We start from the raw sequence: 22,063 nt of genomic DNA, 5'->3' as shown, positions 1-22,063 counted from the left end.
AGTCCAAGGTTCATTTTCCAGGTTTTCATATTCAGGTTGCAGAGACTACCATTGTTGGGTATGCATTCTTCTCTCACCTTAAAGTTCTTTCTTGTGTAGCAGTTTAAATAATTCAAATCTGAGATGTAGAATACTCTCAGCTTCAGTGGGAGTTAGGTGTTCAATATTCAAGCAGTTATGGTATATTGGGCTTATGGGTGATTTTATTTTCTGATCAATTTTGTGTTTAAGGAACATTGTAGATTTATCTTAAATTGATGAGTGACCTAGGAATACTTAATGTTTGATAATGGTGCTTCTCAGTAGCTGAGATCTAGCTGAATAAGATGCCTAACAGTTCAGTGCTGTAAGTGGTGTTCTCTGTGACCTGATTTTTTTTTCCTCCCCTTCGTTGCAGAAATAAACATCACCCAGACCTTCATCTCTGGGCTTATTCAGGGCTGCGAAAAGAGCAAGAACAGAAAACTGTTGGGGTAGAGAAAAAATTAGTAACTTTACAGGGTACTGTTAATCCAGCTGAAAGGACGTGTCATAGTCAAAATCATAAAGAGCCACCCAGTATACCCCAGAAGATGGAAGAAACATACATCACAAGTGAGCACAGTTACCAAAAACCACAGAGTTTTAGTCAAGATTACAAAGAAGTCACTGACCCTATGAGCTCAGATGATGAAGACACAAGTAGCTTTGATGAAGATCAGGAATTTCACACAGAGAATAAAAACTGTTTACAATATTCTTGTAAAGATGGTGGCATGAATGAGCAGGTAAGCATCATTCTTCATCTGGAGAGTTTCTTAGTTGGGCCTGTGTGTTCAATCTGTTCAAGCTAAAGCACGTACAAGTATTTCAAAACGTGTCTCAAGTTGACATATTCTATCAAATAAGTCAGCAGAAACCACTAGAAGCAAAGTTGGATCACTGAAATAGTTTCAGGTGAAGTATATTCATTTCAGCTAGTGTGTGAAATGCAAAGTATGGTTGAAGTATTGCCTATGCTAAAACTTTATTCTCAATCCAGTGTTTTGTGAGGAAGAAAACCTTAGGCTTAAAATACAGGGTCTTGGAACAGAACTTACATGATTTTTACAAGGTGAGGAAAATGGGACGTTTCCATTTTTGTATAGATTCCATTATCTAATGTGGAGGGGTTTTTTGTTAAACTGAGATTTTTAATAGTGTTTATTATTGTACTGTATTCTTTTTTCAATAGCAATGCTATCTGGAATTGCTGTCCGCAAGTAATGATTTACTGACCAACTGATTGTACCTTATATACGGCTTCCTTTTGTGTCTTTTATATTGCATATTTCTTCTAATTAAATGTTTCACAGGGGTTTAGTCAGGATTATATTTTACTATTTAAACACCTTTCTCATTTTTACATTAATGGTTTGAATCCATTATTTGGTGAAAAAAGGTCTGAAACTTGTTAGTCTGGTTTTAGGGGCAAGTTCTCTGACCAAAAAGCAAAGTGAAACAAGCCTTTGTTTTCTACAATCCCAACTGTGTGAGAATAAATTGCCCAACTCATCCCCCTTTTGAAGTACAGTTCCTGGTGTGGAAGAAATGAGTAAGATTCACTTGTTTTTCTTTGAATTTTAGTTTTAAATGTGACATGTAAGCTGTATAGTCTGAAATGGGAAAATTTTGGCTCATTCTATTTGGAAATATCTGTTTGCTAAATCCCATGACTATATTCAGGTGGTATAGCAAGGAGTCATAGAGCAGTGTCAAATACACTTTCGTTCCAACAGTAGCTTAAGGTCTCGTTGTAAACATTATAAATACATTTAGAATTAAAATATGTATGAACAGTGAAACAAAGTTAATGTTTCCTTCAGAGGCTCAAGCATTTCTCTAAGAAGCTGTGTGTTCTCTGCTTTAACCCAAGGAGAGATCTGCTTGTGGTAGTGTCGGTGTTCTTCCCTTTAGGACACTTTAATTCACCTTGTCAATAGTTCTAAAGTAAGTCCTTCTGCCTAAAAGTGATAGGCATGGAAAAGCTCTCCTTGGTGTCTCCATGAATCTATTTTCACTTCCCTTAAAAGTGACATTGAAGGGCCATTTTTAAATGATCTGACTTCTCCTTAAGGTGCCGCCTTCACCTCCTTTGTCAGTTTTGGTTGGGGCTTTGCATTCTCTTTTCTAGCACCCCACAGAGCCTGAATATTCTGGTTTTCCATACTGTTTTGCCTTATTGTAATTTCTAGTTCTGATACATACCTTCTTTTCTCCTATAAAAGGTGTTTGGATTGACTGTTAAGTCCCTGTTTGGATTATACATCATCTTTAAAATTGTATTTAGTTTCCTTGATTTTGCTTCTGAAAGCACAAGCATTCCCCACTTGAAGCTTCCATTTATTTCTTCTTCACAAGCTGGGTCCTGTATTCTGCTTCTCTTGCCATCACTCACTGATTATCTACATTGATCCTGTAGCTTAGTGGAGAACCTGTTGGATTTTGGCGAGTTTTGTGATATCTTTTCAAGGAGCATTGACTAGCCATTTGAATAAATACAGGCGTCACTAGAATGAAAAACCCCAAAACTTTATTATGTTATTTAGATGTTAAATTATTTAGCTTTGAAATTTTTCCTAACTTACTGGAGACGTCTGAAATTGAGAATTATGGACATGGATCCTTATACAGCAAGGGAAGAATGTCATTCTTGAAGGTTTAGAGAAGGTCTGAAAATTGTAAGGAATAGGGTATTTCTTATTGATGTTGGAAGTATCTTTTGTGAGATTAATGACAGTTTGAAAACTGAAAACACTGTGGAGGCAAACCTGATGTCTCAAAGGAAGAGAGATTTTTGAGGCTTGTATGACTTTTAAAATCTTTGTTACATAACTTTAACTTCCTTAGTGAACATTGTGTTAGCAACACTTGTCCCTCACAACTTGCTGGCAAAGCTACCAGTAGGTCAGTCTGAGTTTTACTCATTTTTTTTAATTGATTTTAAGTCTCAAGAAGTAGGGGGATTTTTGCTTAAGTAGTAACTTAAAATCTATCAGTTCGTATTTTCTTCTTCCCCTGTCTTCTCACACTTCCCATTCTTGACTGGAAGAAGAAATATTTTAATAGCAGATTTAACCCCATTTTTTCCTTCTGTGATGAGCTCTTCAGAGAAGTGTATTAATATAATACAATTCACTCCTTGCTCTGGCATTTGCCATGAACTGACATTGTGTGTGCACGTGTCCCGCATTCTAGTCTTTAAAATAGAATTTTAAATAGTGAAAGAACTTCATTTGATATGAAGTCATAGTGGATGTAAAATGGAAACTGTTAATCCTGCTAGTTAGTGGAGATGCTGAACATTTTCTGGTGTACTTTCTTCTCGTAGCAGAAACATCAAAAGTAGAAAGATAAGGAGCTCGCGTATTCTGTCTGACTTGCTGTGAAGATACTAATTATTTTTAAAAAGTCAGTCTTCCTCAGATACTATGTTTGCATAACCCTGCGTGTTACTGTAACTGTCCCCAAACATGCTCAGTTCTGTCCCAGCCGTGTGCTTGAAAGGTAGGTGGGACCATAGCAGGTAGGAAGAGAAGTATTTTGTCTTAATCAGCAAATACCACAATTTGCACAGAGAGGTTGTGGAGTCTCTCCATCACTAGAGATATTCCAGAACCATCTGGACACAATCCTGTGCCATGAGCTCTGGGATGACCCTCCCTGAGCAGCGAGGTTGGACCAGATGACCCACTGAGGTCCCTTCCAACCTGACCCGTTCTGTGATTCTGTGAACTAAAATGGCCAGTTTATTTGTGCCAGATAATGACTGTTGATATCTTAGATACTGCTGCATTTTAGGGAGTTTTCCTTCATGGGTTTTGCACATTTTTGGTGGCAGTAGACTCATGCAGTTCAGCACTTCATGATTTAAGTCACTTTACATAAAAAGGGCACAGAAGTACAGTCTATCTTACTGCATTAAACAGTGCTAGTAAAACTTGAGCTGGTAAACTTTAGCATTAGGCAAATGACGTATATATGCTCATTTGTATGGAATTTGCATGTTGTTTGGTTTATATTGATGTGCCATGCTATGTGGCTTTTTGAATATGCTTTTTGCCATGTAGACAAGTACAATTCTAAGCCAGCATAGTTTATCATGTGACTCAAATGTTGAAATCAACACCAGAAATGACAACAAAGAAAAACCCATCTTAAATGGCAATTTTTTTTTCTCTCTGTTTCTCCTGTGAAGAAGAATTCTGCTGAAGGAAACACTGTGTTTGTTTGTAATGAAAGAAAAGGCTCAGAAGAACAAGTGGACACACATCTTCAATGGCAGCTAAATCTCCTTACCCACATAGAGAATGTACAGAATGAAGTGACCAGCAGAATGGACCTGATAGAAAAAGAAGTTGATGGTAACTGCATTGCCACATACTTGTTAATGCACCTGTAACACCTCTCATAGCCAATGTGCTCAAGGGGATCTGAAGCACTGAGGATGGATTTTTAAGTATTGCGTTCAAATTTGGGTCCCAAAATTATAAACAAAAGCTTGTACCCTTTATTGCCTCAACCCCTTCCATAAGTTTTAATTCCCACTAAGATAGCTTAAGCACTCAGAACCCTTGAGCTCAAGTTTGTGATACTAGACAGACTTCAGAAGGCTTAGATGACTTGTCTACTCTTTGTCCAGATGTGGACTTTTCTATGCTTGAAGTGGTTTCTGCCTGATTGTTGTAGTAATTGACAATATTTAGGAGAAAACCCAGATGTGTTCATTCTGCGTTAAGTTTGGTTTGCTAAATAGTGGTAAACAATTCAGTTTTCATGAGAAAACGTGAATGAAATTACAGTGTAGGAGAATATTACAGCACGCAAGTTTCTGTATTGGAAGTAATGGAAATTAGGAATGAGGGGAGCCTGCAAGTCTAATCAATTACCTTAATTACAATTACCTTTTGACAAATAAAGTTGTCTTATTTCTCTTTGCAGTTCTAATATTCCTGCTTTTACTAGACGGTATTTCTAAGTTAATAGTGTTGGCCTTTTTCCTTCTCTGTTTCTACAAGCACAGAAATTCCTTAAAAACGTTTGTTAAAGGTTGGACAACCGTTCTGTAATCTGGACCTTGACCACAAGAGCTTGTTAAAGGGGCAGAAATAACCCTTGCATTGAAGGGTTGCATTTTCTGTCGCAGAACTGTCATAGATAAAAGATTGTGAACTGTAGTTGCTTTTATTTGTATAGATAGTAAATCATGGGCCCAGGGTATAATTAACTCACAGTTACCTTTTTAAAGTATCAGTCAAATCAGAAGATACATTGGGATTGTTCAAAAGAAGCAGAGAATTATTTTTGGTGTTTCTCTAATAAAAAAATTTCTTCAGTTAAATAAAAATCACACCCTCAGTGTATTTTCCCTTCTTACAAAAGACAGAGAATAAGAAAGAAAATTTTTTATGGGAACTCTTTCTTGAAGACTTGCTCTAATCGACTTCTTCCTTTTTTTCTGTAGTTTTGGAAAGCTGGCTTGATTTCACTGGAGAACTGGAACCACCAGATCCTCTGGCAAGATTGCCTCAGCTCAAGCGGCGTATCAAACAGCTCTTAATTGACATGGGGAAAGTACAGCAAATAGCAACACTTTGCTCTGTATGACAAAAGGAAGAATAAAGAAATAAAAATAGGTTATTTACAGTGAATTTTCTTACTAGCCACAAGACTGACAGGAAGACAGCAAAAAGCTGAACATTTATCTGATTCTGTGCTGATTACCTTAATAGCCTGAAGCTTTAGAAAGAGGAGAGGAAGTTTTTAGAGTCAGGAATCTGTTATATTGAAAATGTCACTATTCAATGTCCAGGCTTCAAAATGGTATGTGATGCACTGAGAAATGTCAATGTCTCAGGATTTCAACATCTTAAACAAGTAAATCCCCATATACAAGAAAGTTGAACAAAGGAAAACTCTGCAAAGAGCAATGCGACTATTTTTAAACCTTTGGCAAAGATTTCTGAATTAGTAGAATTCGGCTGTCTAAAAATTCAGTCCTCTTATCTTGCTAGTGAAAGACACAGAGAGATCTGTATTCTCTCTACAAGGAAAGTTTTTAGATTATTTCCGTCTCTCATAAAATTCATGAAAATGAACATACTAGCTTTGTTTTTTGAAAGAAATTACTTATCATGGTATCCTTTTTAAAATATTTTTTTACATAGAAATCCGTAGAACACCACCCCTAGGCTCCTTTAAAACGTAAGTGGCAAATAGTGTTCAGATGTGCCAAATAATACTAAAATCACTGGGATGAGAGTTTGATTATGACTTACGTGAAGGGTTTGTCCAAAGTCCTACTCAGTGCCAGGAATCCATCCAAAATTTTATCTAGTTTATATTTTTTATGTTCTACTGCAGTATTCGGGATTCAAGGTACAATTTTTGTCCTGAGTAGCTCTGTTCCGGTGTTGACCCTCTGAAAACCTTACCATCCTAAGCTGGGATGAGGAATGACAAGAGCGGCAAAACTGTCTGTGGCTGTGAAAATTCTAAACCACTAAAGAAAATATCACACAAGATACCTTATCCAAGATGTTTTTATGAAACCTTTCAGCTTCAGTGAACGGGACGTCATGAAACCAAAGGCAACCTTCTTGCTCTGTTAGCTCTTGCTAGATTTTGATCCCAGGAGTTTTCCTTGGGTTATAAGTTGCCGCTGTACCCAGTGCTACTTCCATGTCTGTGTGTGTATATGTGTACAGATACACATGTACATATATACATACTGCATACATTTCTATCTACACATGTCTAGTTTTATTACAATAGACTAAAAGAACTGGTGGTTCATGTTCCTTTTAACAAGCAGTTTCTAAAATTGAAAATAATGTATGTACAGGTTTTGAAATTTGTAAAATATGACTGTTAAAAGGAGGCTATTTAACTGAGGACATTAAGATACTTGAACATTTTATGCCTCGCATCTGTTTATCAGTTCTAGTTATCTGTATAAATGCATTATAGAACCGATAGACAGTAAACTTGAATTTACCTTTTGATAAAGAGTACAAGCCACTGTACATTCAAAAATTATTTAAATTTGCAAACACACTGTTCTATATGTAAGGTACTGTATGTAAAACTGTTTATTAAAACTATTCTGCATACTCTACATTTTCCACTTTTCTTCCTGATCTACATGCAAATGTAAAAAAGAAGTGATTGTTATTATGTACAGACCATCAAAAAATCTTGGAATGCCTTTTAAGGATACATACAGTTGAAAAATGTGCCAAAGATGGATTACCTGGGAAAGACTTTGCAACCAGTGCATTGAAGTTTCATGATAAAACAATTATTCAGAAAGAAAGCAGCATGGCTGGTTCATTGCTAAAGTAAACCTACCCTGACCTTTTCCATTTGTCTGTCATATCTGAAGTGAGTTATCACTCCTGATGGCCAAAGCAAAACGTAAATCCCTGTTACAGAATGGTTGCTATTTAAAAAGTCTTCCCACATCAAACTTGTAGGAGACATCACAGAGCTGCCTGTTAACATGGAATTACGGAATGGTTGGCAACTCCATAAGGCAGAATGAGCATAAGAGCTGAGGAGTTGTTGATGTTTCATAGCAACTGTTAATAAAAAAAATACTCTGTGTTATATAGTTGATGCTTAAATAACTGCTTCAAACAGTATGAATAGTTGAGTGACCTACTTGCTTTTGGATATGTGAGACTTTTTATGTACTATTCACTTACTGCATATCCTTGAATGTGGTACTGTGTGTACTGTATAAGAGAAACGTAAATCCAGATTAGTTACTTTGAAACAAAGTGGAGTGTATTTACAGAATTTATACAGCATACACTGTAGCAATATTATGCAATGTGTGTGCATGCATGTGATGTAATTTTGTAAATGTTACTGAAGGTGGAGGTTGACTTAGAGATTTCAGTGGGAAGGATGGAGGTTTTATTCTTAGTGCAGAGATGGAGGAATAGTATCCTGAAAAGGAAATCCTTCTAAGGTCAAAGTTGAAGTTGCGCTTGCAGCTTTAATATGTCTTCTGTTTGTACGTGTAATGGCCTCTTAATTTACATGAATATGTAATTTTAGCCCTCGAGATCCTGCCTTGTTCCGGATGGACTGTGCTTACAAAACCAATCTGTTCAGTATTTTTTTATCTTAATTTTGTAGTCATGTATTGTAAAAATTTCTCAAGCATTCATATCTTCTACGAAATACAATCTCCATGTCCACGTGGACCGTGCTATGATACATTGTGTACTGCTCGAATACTTCACAAACTTGTCTGATTTTGCTTTCTCTAGTTGTGGTGCTGATCTGTAACATGTGAACTTCAGTTTTTGGCCCCTGTTTCTCGAGTGTTCAAAGGTTTGGGATGCTTTTGAGGTTTCTTTTTTTTTAAACACAGGTCAAGTGCCATAAAAATGCTAAGTCTTTTGCATAGGATATAACCTACAGTTGATTGCTTTGCTCGAGTGCCAGTCAACCCTGACATGATCTGGCTCTTACCAGTATTTTTTTCCTAGCTGGCCTTGCCAAGAGAATGTTTTTACTGTGGGCATCATTTTCCATCTGTCTTCCTGCCTCCTCTAAATAAGCCAGGGATTTACATGCAATCTATTTGCTATATCATTTATCTGTGTGTGAGTTGCTATTGTGCTGTTTGATGGAGGAGGCAGACCCTCTCAGTGTTAAAAATGGTATATGGCAATGTTAGGACTGTTTGATATATGTGCACAGAAAGGTAAAATTTAAGGTTTAAAATTCAGGTTTAAATTTGCAGCCCTCTTTCACTGAGTAGAAGTTCTAAATAGTAATAGACAAAAGGGAAAATGTTGTGCAGAAGCCTCCTGTGAATTCACAGAGCTAAATGGCAAACTTGTTGAGCGTTCAAATGTCCAGCTTTTTCTCTGAGTTTTTGGTGTTTTTTTTTAGTGAAAGTGTCAAGGTTATTTGTTTCAAAGCCTGCTCCTATCCATGACCAAACCACAGGCAGCTACATCAGGAGCTGAGTGTTTTAGTTGCAGTGCTGGCAGTAGGACAGCAGTATTGCAGTGATTAATGAAACATAGTCATGGTGTGATCTGGTACAATGTGATCAGGCTGCTGTGTTCTGGTTAGAAAATTGAGGTACTTCAAGTCTTATGGCAGGGAATGAGTTGGAAAGTGCTTCCTGCTAACTTGTTCTTCAGTAGCTGTAGGTGTAGTGACCATATTTTGAGTATTCTGGCCTTAGAGGCACAGATATTTGTTCAGCTGTGGAGTGATTTACAGTGGCAGAAGCCCATTGTCCTCTTTCAAATAAACAAAGAAGATGGGTTGAAGTTTTCTGATAGATTTTTCCATATGTGCTGGGTGGCAAATAATTGAAACTGTTCTTCCATGGATGCAGTCCTCTTGTGTGGTTGACATCCACCTGTCTCTCTTAATTTTGTCCCTGAGCTTCTACATGTGCTCCTCATCTCTGCGTTTTGCAGCTTGCATCTGTTCCTCCTTTCATTCTTCAGCTTTCTGCACTCTGCCACCTTCTGTGGAGCCTGGAGGGTTTCACTCCTCTATTTTCATGCCCTTCTGGCTTCTTTGGGAAGCAGTCATGGGGAAAGGTCTCCGCTGCTCTTCTGTCCTCAACCTCCAGTGTGTCCTGGGACCTGTGTACAGTTGGAGTGTGTGTACCATGATAAAAATCTCCAGCTGTTTTTGCTGCCTTCCTTAAGTAAGCCTCTTCTATCTTGGGCAAGTGGTGATGTCCCTCTAGTCCCATCTGGCTTCTAACTAGACTAGAATTAATACTACAGCAAAACCCCTCTGGCACTGTTGGGCTCCAGCACTCCTTACCAAACTGAGTGTTGGGATGTATAGGAGTTGTTCTAACATTAAAATGCCTCTGTCATTTTACTGTAATGCTTGCAAACCACAGCATTTCTCCTCTGTATTTGGAGGGAAACTGCAACTGTTTTTCTTCACTGGAACTTTAAAAAGGCACAAAACAGATCCTGAACTGAACTGGAGCTTGATGTAAAATCAACAAATAGAGGGTGGGAAGGAGTCTGCAGGCAGGGGCTTCACAGCCAGAAGAGCAGTCAGGCCATCCTGACTGTCTTGCCCTGTTGGTAGCTCTGTGGAGGTGCTGATGTGTAAGGGGGTGTGTGCAATGATGCCATTCATTTTCAAAGAGAATGGTTTAGAACACTGGAACTGTAGGTTTTCTCTCTACTGCTTTAAAATGTTGCATTATTTGCACCTTAATGTTAGAGTGCTTATTAAAGTCAGAGGCTTCATGACTTTTGAAATGTCCATTGCTATTCTCACATCTTAGCTGACAATTTTCTTCTGTTGTACTGATTCCGTGTGGCTTTTGGTGAGCATTTTCCAGAGGCTGTTGAAATGCTTCAGTAATGGTTTTTGTTACACTTTTTTATGTCCTGGGCACTGGGTGTGGGAGGTCTGTCTTTAGCAATAAATATTATACACTATGTGTATATCTGTTTATATATGGAAAACAAATACAGAGCATGTAACGGTGGTGAAAATACACTGCACAGAGTGCAGATTGTGCATTTGGCAGCCTTTCTGCACCAGACTGAACGACTCATGAAAAATTGGAGACCACATGGAGTAAATTAACTAGCGTGAAAAAAATAATTCAGGACTGAATTTCCCTTTCCATACACACAGGACCTGTGTGTTAGTGGTAGATGAGCCAGCCTTACTCTGTGGGTTGGATAACTAAAGCTGGTTCAGTTGCTGCTTGCTTCAAACAGCAGCCTTGCTTTCCTTAAAACTGGCCAGAGTTTCCTCTGTTCAGCAGTAGCCACGTGCATCAGTGTATTGTCACTAAACACTCTGAAAGAGGCAACACCGCACTATGAATGATTAAATCTTCCATGAGAGAAGCAAAATACTTTCTTCTGTGATTTGTTTTTTATAATAGCAATAATGTTGACTGCATTCTAATACAATAAAGGTCTGTTGAGATTGTTATGTGTCTGGGCTCCCATTCCATGGACTTTTTTTTTGGTGAGCTAGTGAGTGTTTGAATAATATCTTTAAAGCATTAAGGAATCTTCAATTGCATGTTTAACCTGTAGTCCATAAATTAGGTTCAGTCATTGATACTCATTTGTCTACATTGCAAAGCTTGAATTGTATTTAACCTATAGGCAAATTATACAGTCAGTAAATTATTTACAGTACTGAATTACTTACTGTGTGGCCAAGTAATTAGAAGATTTTTCTGTTCCTGGACTATGTTGGTGTTTAACAATGTCAAGGTTGAGTTTTGAAGTGCACTCGCTTCTTAAAAGACAGTGTCTTTCAACAACGTGTTCACAGTGATGGCATCTCTTCTTGGTGGCAGATACCTGCCTTATAAGGGTATTGAGTAGCTTTTGTACCTTTGTTCAATGTCATTACAAAGTAACTTCAATTTTCTTTACTGATTTATTTTAATGCTGCCCACAAAATATTGTTCAGGACTCTGCTACTCTGTGGTAGAAAATAAATAAGCAAACAATGCTAAGAAAGTTCTTCTCTTAGACATCCTGTTGACCAGGACACAAATGATAAGCAGCAGATAAATGAAACTGGACAGAATCTCAGTGAATTATTGACAAAAATTGTTCTCTTTTTCCCAGGAAAAACAGATATGACCATAAATGTTAGCAACTTCAAAATATTAATTTTGGAACATTTTAATAATTGTTCAAGGGGCAGTCTCAAAACAGTCTCTCAAATTTAAGGTACAAGGCCGAATTCAGATCTTGGAACAACACATTGAAACACTTTTTTAAAATTAACAGACTTTTTAAAGAAGTTTCCTGAGTTATGCCAACCATCTGGCCAGCTCAGTGTGTTATGTGCAGTAGAAATAGAATGTCAGAACTGCACAAACATACTATGAAAGTTCTGTCCAAATTGGCCTTTTCCTAAATGTATCTTTCACTTCTGGTAGACTGAGGTTTCCTTTGCCAAAATTTTTGTGAAGTCCATCACTTTCATCATTCTCTGACATGGGCTTGTTTAAGTTCTTCTGTCACCAAAGACATTTTCCCCTATGCTAAATTAAAAAACAAGACAAGTCCGGTACCCACTTTTCTGATCTAGCCAAGTTTAGCATGGAAGTTACTGGAACTTCCCTGTTGTTCTTCCAGTTTGAAAAATGTGTCTTGTATAAATTGACTGAAAAGTGTATTATCTGGAGCTGTCATCCTTTATTTTTGCATCACATGAGGACTTAATCAGAGATGATAGAGACAAGTGCTTCACAAAGTCTTGGAAAGAAATGTACTGTTTGCAAACTTTAGTTTTCTATCTGTGAGTGTAATAAATGGCATTAATCTTGTTTTTACATAGTTTTCTTAAAATATGTGAGAGAACTGTTCAATACTGGTGCTTTATTTAACAAAAATAGTTTATTATTTTCAAATAAATGAACTGATTGACGAGGGCATAATTTCACAAGGTTTTCAGTTTGTAAAATTTTTGATTCCAATTTGCTGCCTTGTTCAGGGGGTTTCCTGAAGTTTTCTTGAGCCAAAGTTGACTTCTCAGGCTCAAGTTTTATATGGGTGAGAGTGACTTTTCTTTGTCTACGGATGTCTATGTTTTCATATCAGGAATCACCCTTGGGGTTTTTGATATGTAAAAAATGCAGTTGCACAAACCATCTCTTCCTCTAAGAAAGTATTTGCAAAACTGGAACAATGAATAAATGTCTGCTTCTCCCTTGAGGTTTGCGATTTCAGTGTCACATCTCACTGACCTTTATCTTTCCCCCAGCAGTCAGAGTTTGTAGTATAGATTGAGTAGCTTTTGCCAGTGTGTACAACAAATTAAACCCTCATTTCCAGCACTAGAGCAATGACTTTGAAAACATAGTAGTTTTAAGGCCTTAAGTAGTCTCAGGGACTTTTTCCATTTGCTCCTTTTCTGCCCTTCTTCGGGGAGCAATGTAAGATGATATTCCTTTTTTTCTTAGATGCTAAAAATAGAGATCAATTCCATTGTCTCTTCACTGAAGGTCACCCCAGGCTTTTCTTAGTTTGTGTTTGACCAGCCATGGACAAGTGCCTCTTTTTATCTGATGAATGTGAATTGCACATATTGTTCTGTAAACAACTTTTTTTCCCCTTTTTAGTGCATGGGCTAGTACGTCCCATTGACTCTGTGTGTTCCAAGATACCTGCCTTGGTTTGACGCACGTCTAGAAGTGGTTTACATGCTACCAATTGCCAAAATTCCTTTTTTTACTTTGTTTTTTAAGAGACTTTCCTGACTTGAGTAGTTCAGAGATTGTTTTTTAGGTGTTTCTTGGGAATCTGCACTATGCAGATATTGTGAACTTATGCTTCTTTCTGTTAGTAATAGCCCTTTGATACTTTCCTGGCTTACTGTCTACCTTTTATAGCAAAGAAGAAAGGAGGAAAATTAGTAGCAACCTTAGGGAGCTTGCTTGTCCGTTTACTGTGCAAGGAACCTGAATAACACTATTCTAATAACTTTACAAAATTGGACACACACAACGCACTCTGGATATGTGTTCCATTGGCTTGGAGACATTGTGATACCTGTGAGCACAGGTCCTGCTGCCCCTGCAGAGACTGTGACACTGGGCTGCCTGTTTCTTCTTGTTTCCCGATGTCTGCCCCACTCCACGACAGTCAGACACAAACCTGAGGCTCTTGAAGCACCCTTGAGTCAGAAATACATGTCATGGTCAAACTTTTCTCCCTTCCTGATTTAGCCAGCCTAGTGTTAATAATGGCTATTGAGTCAGATTGCTTTTCTCTGTATATATGTTTCCCCATAAATGCTGTGCTAGTCCAGAAATTCTGTTTCTGCCTGTGCCTCCTTAATCAGGACTGTTACAGGATTTGTTGTGTATAATGCTTCTAAAGGTTGCCTTTTTTGGTTTGTCATCTACACTGCACATCTTTTCTCAGCCTGATCTTTCTGCAGACGATTGACTTTCATCCAGTCAAGAGTAGATTACTTGAAAGTAAATTCCAAATATGGTCCCACTCATTTTTAAAAGCCTATCATGCTAAAGCAACCTTGTGCTGCTGTTTGAGATCATATTTACCATGTATATCAAACACTATGGCATGGCAGTGGTCCACAGCCCACACAGAAGAATGCTTGGATTGCTGTTAGCACAATCTTGGTCTGCAGGAGAGTATCAGTAGAGTTGTTTCTAGACTGTCTAGTATCCATGAATCACAAGCAAGAGTGCTGCTCTCGCTTTTTCTTGAAGCCAACCTAAGTCCAACTTCAAACATGTGCTATTATTATTTGTCTAATTGTTTCGGGATTAATTTGTCCAACCACCTCTGTACAAATGAAGGTGAGTTCTCATAATTCCTGGTACAAGTGGATGCTGACTCGTAACCATAAGAGGTGAACAATTAAGAAATAATACTCTGGAACAAAGGAAATATTTCTGATACGTTGTAGGTTGAGGATGTTACATGTAATTATTACCAAAAGTCTTGGCTTAACAAGGCCTAACATGGTCATACTGATCTTACAGCTGGAGAATAACCCAAGAAGCAAAGCTGCCTCTGTCAGATGTACTTGGCTGTGTTAAAAGTGCATGGTGGAAGTGGGAGGATAAGCAAATGACCATGACCCTCAATTCACTTTAGTCAGTGGAGCTGCATCCATCCTGTTTTTCACTTAATAAATTATGAATTGTACTTGCTCCTAATGCTGTGGCGCTTGCAGGCCTAACTCTTGCCTGTCCCTCAGCAGGCTTGGCTCCCTGGGAAAACAAAAAAGTGCACTTCTAACAGAGAGCACAGAGCTTGGTTGCACCCTGGTGCAGGTGAGAGCCAGAGCTGTGCCTGGGGTCATGTCAATATGCTCAGTCTTTTTGTTGATGTAACTGAGTGTCCCCTGTCACCAGCTGTGCCTGCTGCCACTTGTTCTCCTCTCCAGTGCCTGGGCTCAGTCATGCTCCCTGGAGTGGGGATGAGAACTGACTGAGGAGACCCATGAGAGCAGTTCCAGGTGAATGGGCCTCTTGGGTTTTCTCAGAAGTCTTGTGTGCGTCACTCACCCAATTTTGTGCCCAGTCCACCAGTACATAAGTGAAACCATCCACACGGTGGTTGCTATAAAATGCGGGAGGAGGCTGCATGAGGGGCACAGGCTGCCTCGCTGGCAGGAGGGCATGGAGCTCTCCTGTCGCAAGATGGGCTCCATCCCCTTTTGCACCCTTCTTTGGTGCTTTATTAGCATAGCAACAGCCAATATATTCGGTAAGTATGCTTGTTCTTTGCCTGTGTCCCATGGTGACTGTGCTCCTGTGATCTTTGTGCTGCTCTGTGTGTTGTTGTGTTGAAGTGTATAATGATCTTGAATCCTGTACACTGCAAACTGAGCTAGTTAATGCATGCTGTGCAAACTGAGTCTGGGCTTCAGGTTAAATACTAAACTATGGGGATCTTTAAGTGGTCAGGCTTACCTCAGTACACCTAATAGGATTTTGTGCGAAAAAAAGGTTTTCTCAAGGAACAGACTGGGTTAGAGAAGGTGCTTGGCTAAGAAAAGTTGGTGCTGCAGGGATGTGACAGTCCTAGGATTATATCTGCTTGTATGTACCATCATCTAATTTAGGCTTGAACCTAAAGATACTGGATAGTCTGAGTGCTGCCCCCAGAGCTTTGGTCTGAGTTTCATAGTCCTACACAACCAGCACTAAGAATCACTGAATTACTCTTAACTCAGATACCTTGGTAGACCCTCTCTGGCACTGTACACAGGGGTCTCCACACATCCCAGAGCAGCTGGCTCAGAGTGATGCTGAGATGAAAATGGTGAGGTTTGCCTACATGTAGTTGTTTATATATGAGATAACCTGGAATGTTAGTCTCCTGAAAAATTTCACAGGATCTTAAGGGGACACAGTAAAAACTCCCAGAAATAGGTGTGATTGAGAGGTCTTGGATGCACAAGAACTAGATAGCAGATGCAGGTGCAAAAGTTCCCTGAGCTGCAAAATAAATATTTGAGGCTGAAAAGCATTCGGAATACTTACTATGTACTTGCACTACTGTGTGTGTTCACACTCAGACCAAATACTGGCTTCAGTGAACCTTTGGTCTAAGTCACTGTACCTATGACTTTGCTGTTCTTGTCAATGGAATAAAGAGCATGACATCAGATTTTGAAGATTACCAAAATGTTGGATAAACTAATCTGTTCTGTACAAAAGAACTTGCTGAATTTTGTCATTCTCCTAAAATAGCAACAAATGCAGCTTTGACTGCATTAAGAACTGAGTTGACTGTTTCTTTGCTAGGTGGATTCAGTAGTTGATCACTTACCCCAGTGAAAATTGAGAGTGCTATTAATATGGATTAGTCTGCTGTTACTGCTAGACATTGATTCTTTTTAGATCTTTCATGAGATTAAGAAGAAATGCATCTCCTTTTGGTGAAATAGTGAGTGATTTAGTTTCAGGAAAGAATAATCACTCAGAAACTTTAAAAGTGATATGTGTGATTATGGCAAAGGGCTCTTTTGTGGTCATAGGCACAACTAACTCTGAGTAAGTAAACTAACCCACGTAGCAGAAAATTACAGACATGCCTGTAGGGAACGGAGCTGAGACTAGCTAAACACAGGCCTGGGAAAGGAGTTCATGAGCATCTCCACCATGTGCTCATCCTGCGGCTGGCAGACCAGTGAGTTTGTTCAGTGCCTCCCTACACCGTCCCAGGGAAAAATGTACATAAAGAGCAATGGGGAAACAACCAGGGAGGACTCATGAACCTGGGACTGGTACCATGCAGTGCTGATACTAACGGGTTTTGATAAGAGTGGGCTTGTTGTGAAACCACTCTAAGTTGTTTATTTTCTTACTACTTTCAGAGTATCAGACCGATTCCCAACCGTTACGTCCATGTGAACTTCAGAGGGAAAAGGCTTTTTCAGCAGGAGAAGCCTACATACCTCAGTGCTCAGAAGATGGCCAGTTCAGGTAATTCCTCCCTGCTATAAATCTTATGTTATATGTGACCTTTCATTGCTAATGGAAGTTTGAGCCTGTTTTGAAGAGCCTCTGATCAGTAGACTGGAGGATGAGTGTTGCAGGAGTCTTAAAGTGACTTCACTGAGCCCTGTTACAGATCCAGCCTCTCCTGAATGAATTCCTTGTTGTTGGAAATAATCTCTAAGCCATAATCTATAAGGCTAATCTTGGCAGTGTTATTTGCATGTTAAATACTTGGTGCAGGTTGCTGTGTAATGCAGCTTGCTGTCTTCCTACATGCGCTTAAGGGAGAATGTATGTGCCACCTGGAGCATCTCAGCCAAGATGACTGAGAAGTTTTCCATCCTGTAGAGAGTGGCACAGTTGGGTTTCCTTCTAAAGGTAATAAAGGAAAAAAAAAAAGCACATGGAGTGATTTAGAGAGCATCACGTTGCTTGATGGTACAAGAATTGTTAGTAAGTTAAAGCTGAGTCTGAGTATAGATTGTAATGTTCTCTACTACTATCTTGTTGCCTCTGGTGGTGACCTTGCCCATTCTAGATTTGACTTATAAATTCTCAAAATGTAATAGTGAGTCTCAGATAATAAGAATCAGGATTCTGTTGAACCTGCTTGCTTCCTCAAGGCCTTTAAGTCACATATCTGCAATTCCTGAAGTGTTCATAGAAATACTGTAATTAAGAGCTCCCATCAAGTAGATTTAGAGGCACCAGAGACACAGCCCTTGCTGATTCCCTTATTTGTGGTGTTAAAGTACTTGGAGTTGTTTGGCTGCTTTATAGTTTTGTTTATGGCTAGTGCTGACTGAGGACTCCATCACATACAAAATAAAAAATGTTACTCGCCATCTCCTTCAGGACAGTCCAGTGCAGTAGGAATGGTCTCTCCTGTTGGTGTGTGGATGAGAATGGTGTTGAAGTACCTAGCAGCAAACAGAATGGATATCCCATATCTTGTAAGTAAAAAGTTTCTATATGAAAGTTTCTGTATGTGTTCAGATTGGGTAAAAAGGTGTTAAAATCTGCATCTGAACTGCTGAAATAAAAAATGTTAGCCCCAGACTTTGGCTCTAGTTTGGACTCTAGTTTGTTCTAATTTGCTGGAAATTTGTAGTGGAAGTTCTGGAGTTTCTTCAGAGCTTCTCATGGAATCCTGATACATCTGGATGTCTGTATATATGAAGGTCAGAGTAAGGTAAATCATGAATAAAAAATTGATTTAGTGTAATGACTTTTGATCTGGAGAGCTTCAGCCCCATCTTTGGTGGGTTTCTCTGTACCAATTTTCATAACCTCAAGTCCATCAGTGTCCTCATGGCACCTGGGTGGCAGACTCAGAACTTACAGTTCTGAAAAAACTCAGATGTTGTCTTAATAAATGATTCAATGCCCAACAAGAACCTTCTTCTAACAGTGGCCCTCTCTGGTGCTTCAGGCTTGTCCTTTTGCCAGCTGCAAAAGCAGAGGATCTTGGTGAGTCGATACATCAACAGCAGCAGCATCTCCTACATCCCTCAGTGTCTGGATTCAGGGGCTTTTGATGAGGTGCAGTGTGACATGGAGCTGAGGCAGTGCTGGTGTGTAGATCCAGAAGGAATGGAGATTTATGGCACCAGACAAAGAGGAAAGCCAGCACAGTGTAAGTAATATTCAACAAAATGGTGGGGTTTGTAGGTTTGAAAGGTTTGGTGTGAATCAAAGGTGGTACATCAGGAGCTTGGGTAATGCAGGCTACACTCATCCTATAGAACTATAGGTGCTTAACTGAGCCACTTAAGTCCCTGTTTCATAGAACCAAAGAATATCTCAACTTGAAAGGGATCCAGGAGATTATTGAGTCCAATTCCCTGCTCTTCATAAAAACAAACTGACACACCCCTGTGTCCATGCTCAGTTTAATGAATGTAGATGCCTTCCATACAATGGGCTGGATGTCCAGCTGTTTTTAAGGTGTTAAACCACCAATAATCATTGGCTTCTTTCCCACCAGGTCCAGGGAACTGTGAGATCCGAGATCGTCGCATTCTGCACGGGTTTGGGGAGAAGAGCCCACCACAGTGTTCTGCAGATGGAGAGTTTCTGCCTGTCCAGTGCAAGTTTGTCAACACAACAGACATGATGGTTTTTGATCTCATTCATAGTTACAACAGGTAAGACCTCAGGATTCTGAATCAGGAAGACAGCCCTGCATGCTTCTTCAAGGCACCGTCTTACTGGGTTTTTGTTGTTTGGGATTTTTTTCCCTCACATGAAACCCTTCTTCTGGTATTGCACATGATGCTACTTTCTGCTAATGAATGCGACCATTAAAGAAATCTTTTCCTTCTGAATTAAATTTGATGATTTATTTTAAAAAATTGTATTCCATCCCTGCAGTCTAGTCTATGTGTCTTCACTTAGCAGTGGATGCCACATTGTCACAATCTGTGTTTAGAAAAGTAGATAGGGCTACTTCTCAGACAGATGACAGCAAATGAGCAGGAACAGAGGAATTTGGATGTATATATGAGGTAGGAAAGGCAATTCCATATGGGAGATGAAAACAGACAGACAAGAGGCAACATACAAAGATGAAGTTCCGTGTGATGATGCAAAATTCTCATCTATTTAGGCAGTGCCAGGGTTGCTCACACAGGTGAACCAAGCAGGTGATGAAGAGCTGAGCTGGTGTACAACTGGCTTTAGGTGGTAGGAGAGGGCTGGGGGAGACTTCAGAATGCTGGATCAAATCCTTGTCTGTGGTAGCAAGAAGCTGTTGTCCTGTGGAGGAGCTGGGAATTATTACTGAGATGAAGAAATAAGAGATAGGCAAGGGGAACCGAAGGGAGAGGAGTTTGTTTTGGCACAGATGTTCAGACTCTCCAGAGAACCCTTTTGGTCTCTCATGGAGTGCCCTTGTCTTGGCATCTCAGTCAGCACATTTACCTGCTGGAGGCCCGTGGAGTAATTGTAATATCTCATTTGGACTTGGCTCTGTAGCAGCAAAGAAATTTTATTGTAAATGTCAGTTTCACTGTTTTGAGTGTTTTCTTTCATTAATATAAGCAAAACTGAAGGACAGGCCCAAAGGCACAGTGCAAATTTGTCAGAACTTCAGAAGAAGTTATTTTGACAAGAGCAAAATAATCTGGTTGCTTTATTTGTTGACCTGTAGTGTGTGGAAATTCTAAAAGAGCAATTAGAGAGGAGAAATCAATGCTTTAAATTGACATATTTTTCCTTCCATTGGGAGATTTGTCTGCAAAAAACTGTGAGATTTGGCTTATTTTGTGTCCATGTCATGTAATTAATCACAGTAGGATGATTTTACTCCCAGCTGAACACCTCTGTAATTATGGCATTGACTTAACATATTACCATCATATCTGAGTATTTCAGGTCATTATTTTATTTATTTTCACACTACTCCTGCTTGAAATGTCATTATCCCTTCCTAAAAACACAGAATCAGAATACAGAGCTGAAGGGATGAGTTCCATAGCAAAGGATTTAAAGGATTTAAAGCCATATTTTATGTTCATGTGGAACTGGTGGAGCAATTCTCTTTGGTTCCACAGAACGATTTTTGTCCTGCTAACTTTCTTCCAAAATCATTTCCCTAGACCTTCATAAATATTCCAGAATAAACCAGTATGTTAAACCCTCCCACACCCATAAGGAAACAAAAGGAGCAACTCAGAAGCTTAGAGCTAGGACTTTCCCAAAAGGGAAAAAGGAAGACTTTTGAAAGGAAAGATGAGCTCAAATTTTCTGCCTCACCCTGAGGGTTTGGCTGCTGTTACTTCGTTTATACAGACTGTGTCCACGTCCTGCCTGGATAGGCAACCATATAGAAAGCCCTGTAACAGATTGATGGAAATGATCAAAAAATCAAAAGTCAAGGAAAATATTTTTACTTCCGTGCTGTGATTTTAACCAGACTGAAGGTCTTGTGTCAGTGTCTTCATCCTGGCTCACTGGAGCTTCTGCTCTCTTATGTATTACTTTGCTGGCAATGGAAAAACACATGCTTTGGTTTTCTCTCTCTGTTTCTGCATAGTTAATGAGAAAGGCAGCTCTACCTTCAGCTGTGCATAGGAAACATCGAAGGGGTTTTGCTTTTGAAAATCAGTAATGAGTTGTCTTTGCTGGAAGCCAAGAGCAAAGACTCCAAGAAAAGGTCAACAATCTCATATTTATTTACTTTTCTGTATTTTTGAGTGCAAACATTCTTGTTAAAACACATGGATGCACTATAAATTTATTCATAACTTAAATGTGGTCACCTTTGCTTTAGCCATTGTTTTGGACTGGCTCTGGTAGATGAGGAACTCTATGTTATTGCTACTCATCTTAAGGGATGTGGTTAAAAAGAGTCTGAGGAAAAGAAATTGTGGCAGGAAGTGAGTTGTCCATGTAAGGTGAGGAAGGTTATGTCCTCTTGTTTGTATGGCCCTACATTATATCTGTGTGTACTTTATTTACCTGTACTCTCAACTTGGAACAAAAATAACCAGAATGACAGGATATGACTACACAGCTGCCCCATATAAAAGTAGCATAATTATGCTTGTGACTTTTTAACTTTCAGAACTAAACAAAACACCATGCAGAGTTTTTTTACAGAATTCAGTTTCACTCAGCTAGAAGTTGAGGTGCTGAGGTGATGAGCTCAAAGGACATGAGAAAGGATGATATTCCCAATTGGGCAGTGGCCAGTGCATGATAATCCAAGGAAGCTGAAAGCCCTTGAAATACCCCAAGCATGTTTATATTATGCATGTATATTAAAGACTACAGAAAGATGGTATTTAGATGTTTATATGTTAAATTACATTGTTTTAATGCTGACAGAAGTTCCTCTGAATGCCCGTGTCAGTAGTGGAGCAGGATTTGATGATCAAAAGTGGAGAGAGTCAGTAAGTTTTAATTTGAAGTCATGGAAGGATGCCAGAGCATAGCAGCACTACACAGGGATGTGCAAATGCTGAGATGAGAGCAGTGCTGAGTGGTGGGTAACACTGGGACAACTCTGAGGTTACCAGCCTGTTCCTCTGACAGAGGTTGCTGTTGCTTTGTGCATTTCCAAGTCTGTGC

The 22,063-nt window shown here is 39.1% G+C and overlaps 2 protein-coding genes across 10 annotated transcripts in view; both read left to right on the top strand.

The window, feature by feature from the left end:
* Positions 1–10,972, top strand: part of PHF20L1 (PHD finger protein 20 like 1) — a 56,056-nt gene extending 45,084 nt beyond the window's left edge. For 6 of the 9 annotated variants that reach the window (XM_071553816.1, XM_071553814.1, XM_071553817.1 and 3 more), the window contains 3 exons: positions 398–767; positions 4,217–4,382; positions 5,483–10,972. In XM_071553816.1, the coding sequence (XP_071409917.1) occupies positions 398–767; positions 4,217–4,382; positions 5,483–5,625 (679 nt within the window). In that variant the 3' untranslated portion in view covers positions 5,626–10,972. The remainder of the gene's footprint in view (positions 1–397; positions 768–4,216; positions 4,383–5,482) is intronic. The other 3 variants (XM_071553819.1, XM_071553818.1, XM_071553815.1) reach the window with 1 other exon arrangement.
* Positions 10,973–15,163: 4,191 nt separating this feature from the next.
* TG (thyroglobulin) overlaps positions 15,164–22,063 on the top strand; it is a 149,160-nt gene continuing 142,260 nt past the window's right edge. Inside the window, exons 1-5 of the mRNA XM_071553809.1 lie at positions 15,164–15,251; positions 16,867–16,975; positions 17,846–17,943; positions 18,423–18,626; positions 18,978–19,137. Of these exons, the coding sequence (XP_071409910.1) occupies positions 15,164–15,251; positions 16,867–16,975; positions 17,846–17,943; positions 18,423–18,626; positions 18,978–19,137 (659 nt within the window). The remainder of the gene's footprint in view (positions 15,252–16,866; positions 16,976–17,845; positions 17,944–18,422; positions 18,627–18,977; positions 19,138–22,063) is intronic.

Source organism: Pithys albifrons, chromosome 4 (genome assembly GCF_047495875.1).
Source record: "Pithys albifrons albifrons isolate INPA30051 chromosome 4, PitAlb_v1, whole genome shotgun sequence".
Classification (NCBI taxonomy): Eukaryota; Metazoa; Chordata; class Aves; order Passeriformes; family Thamnophilidae; genus Pithys; species Pithys albifrons.
The sequence above is the reverse complement of the archived record's forward strand: the minus strand, read 5'-3'. Positions and strand labels throughout refer to the sequence as shown.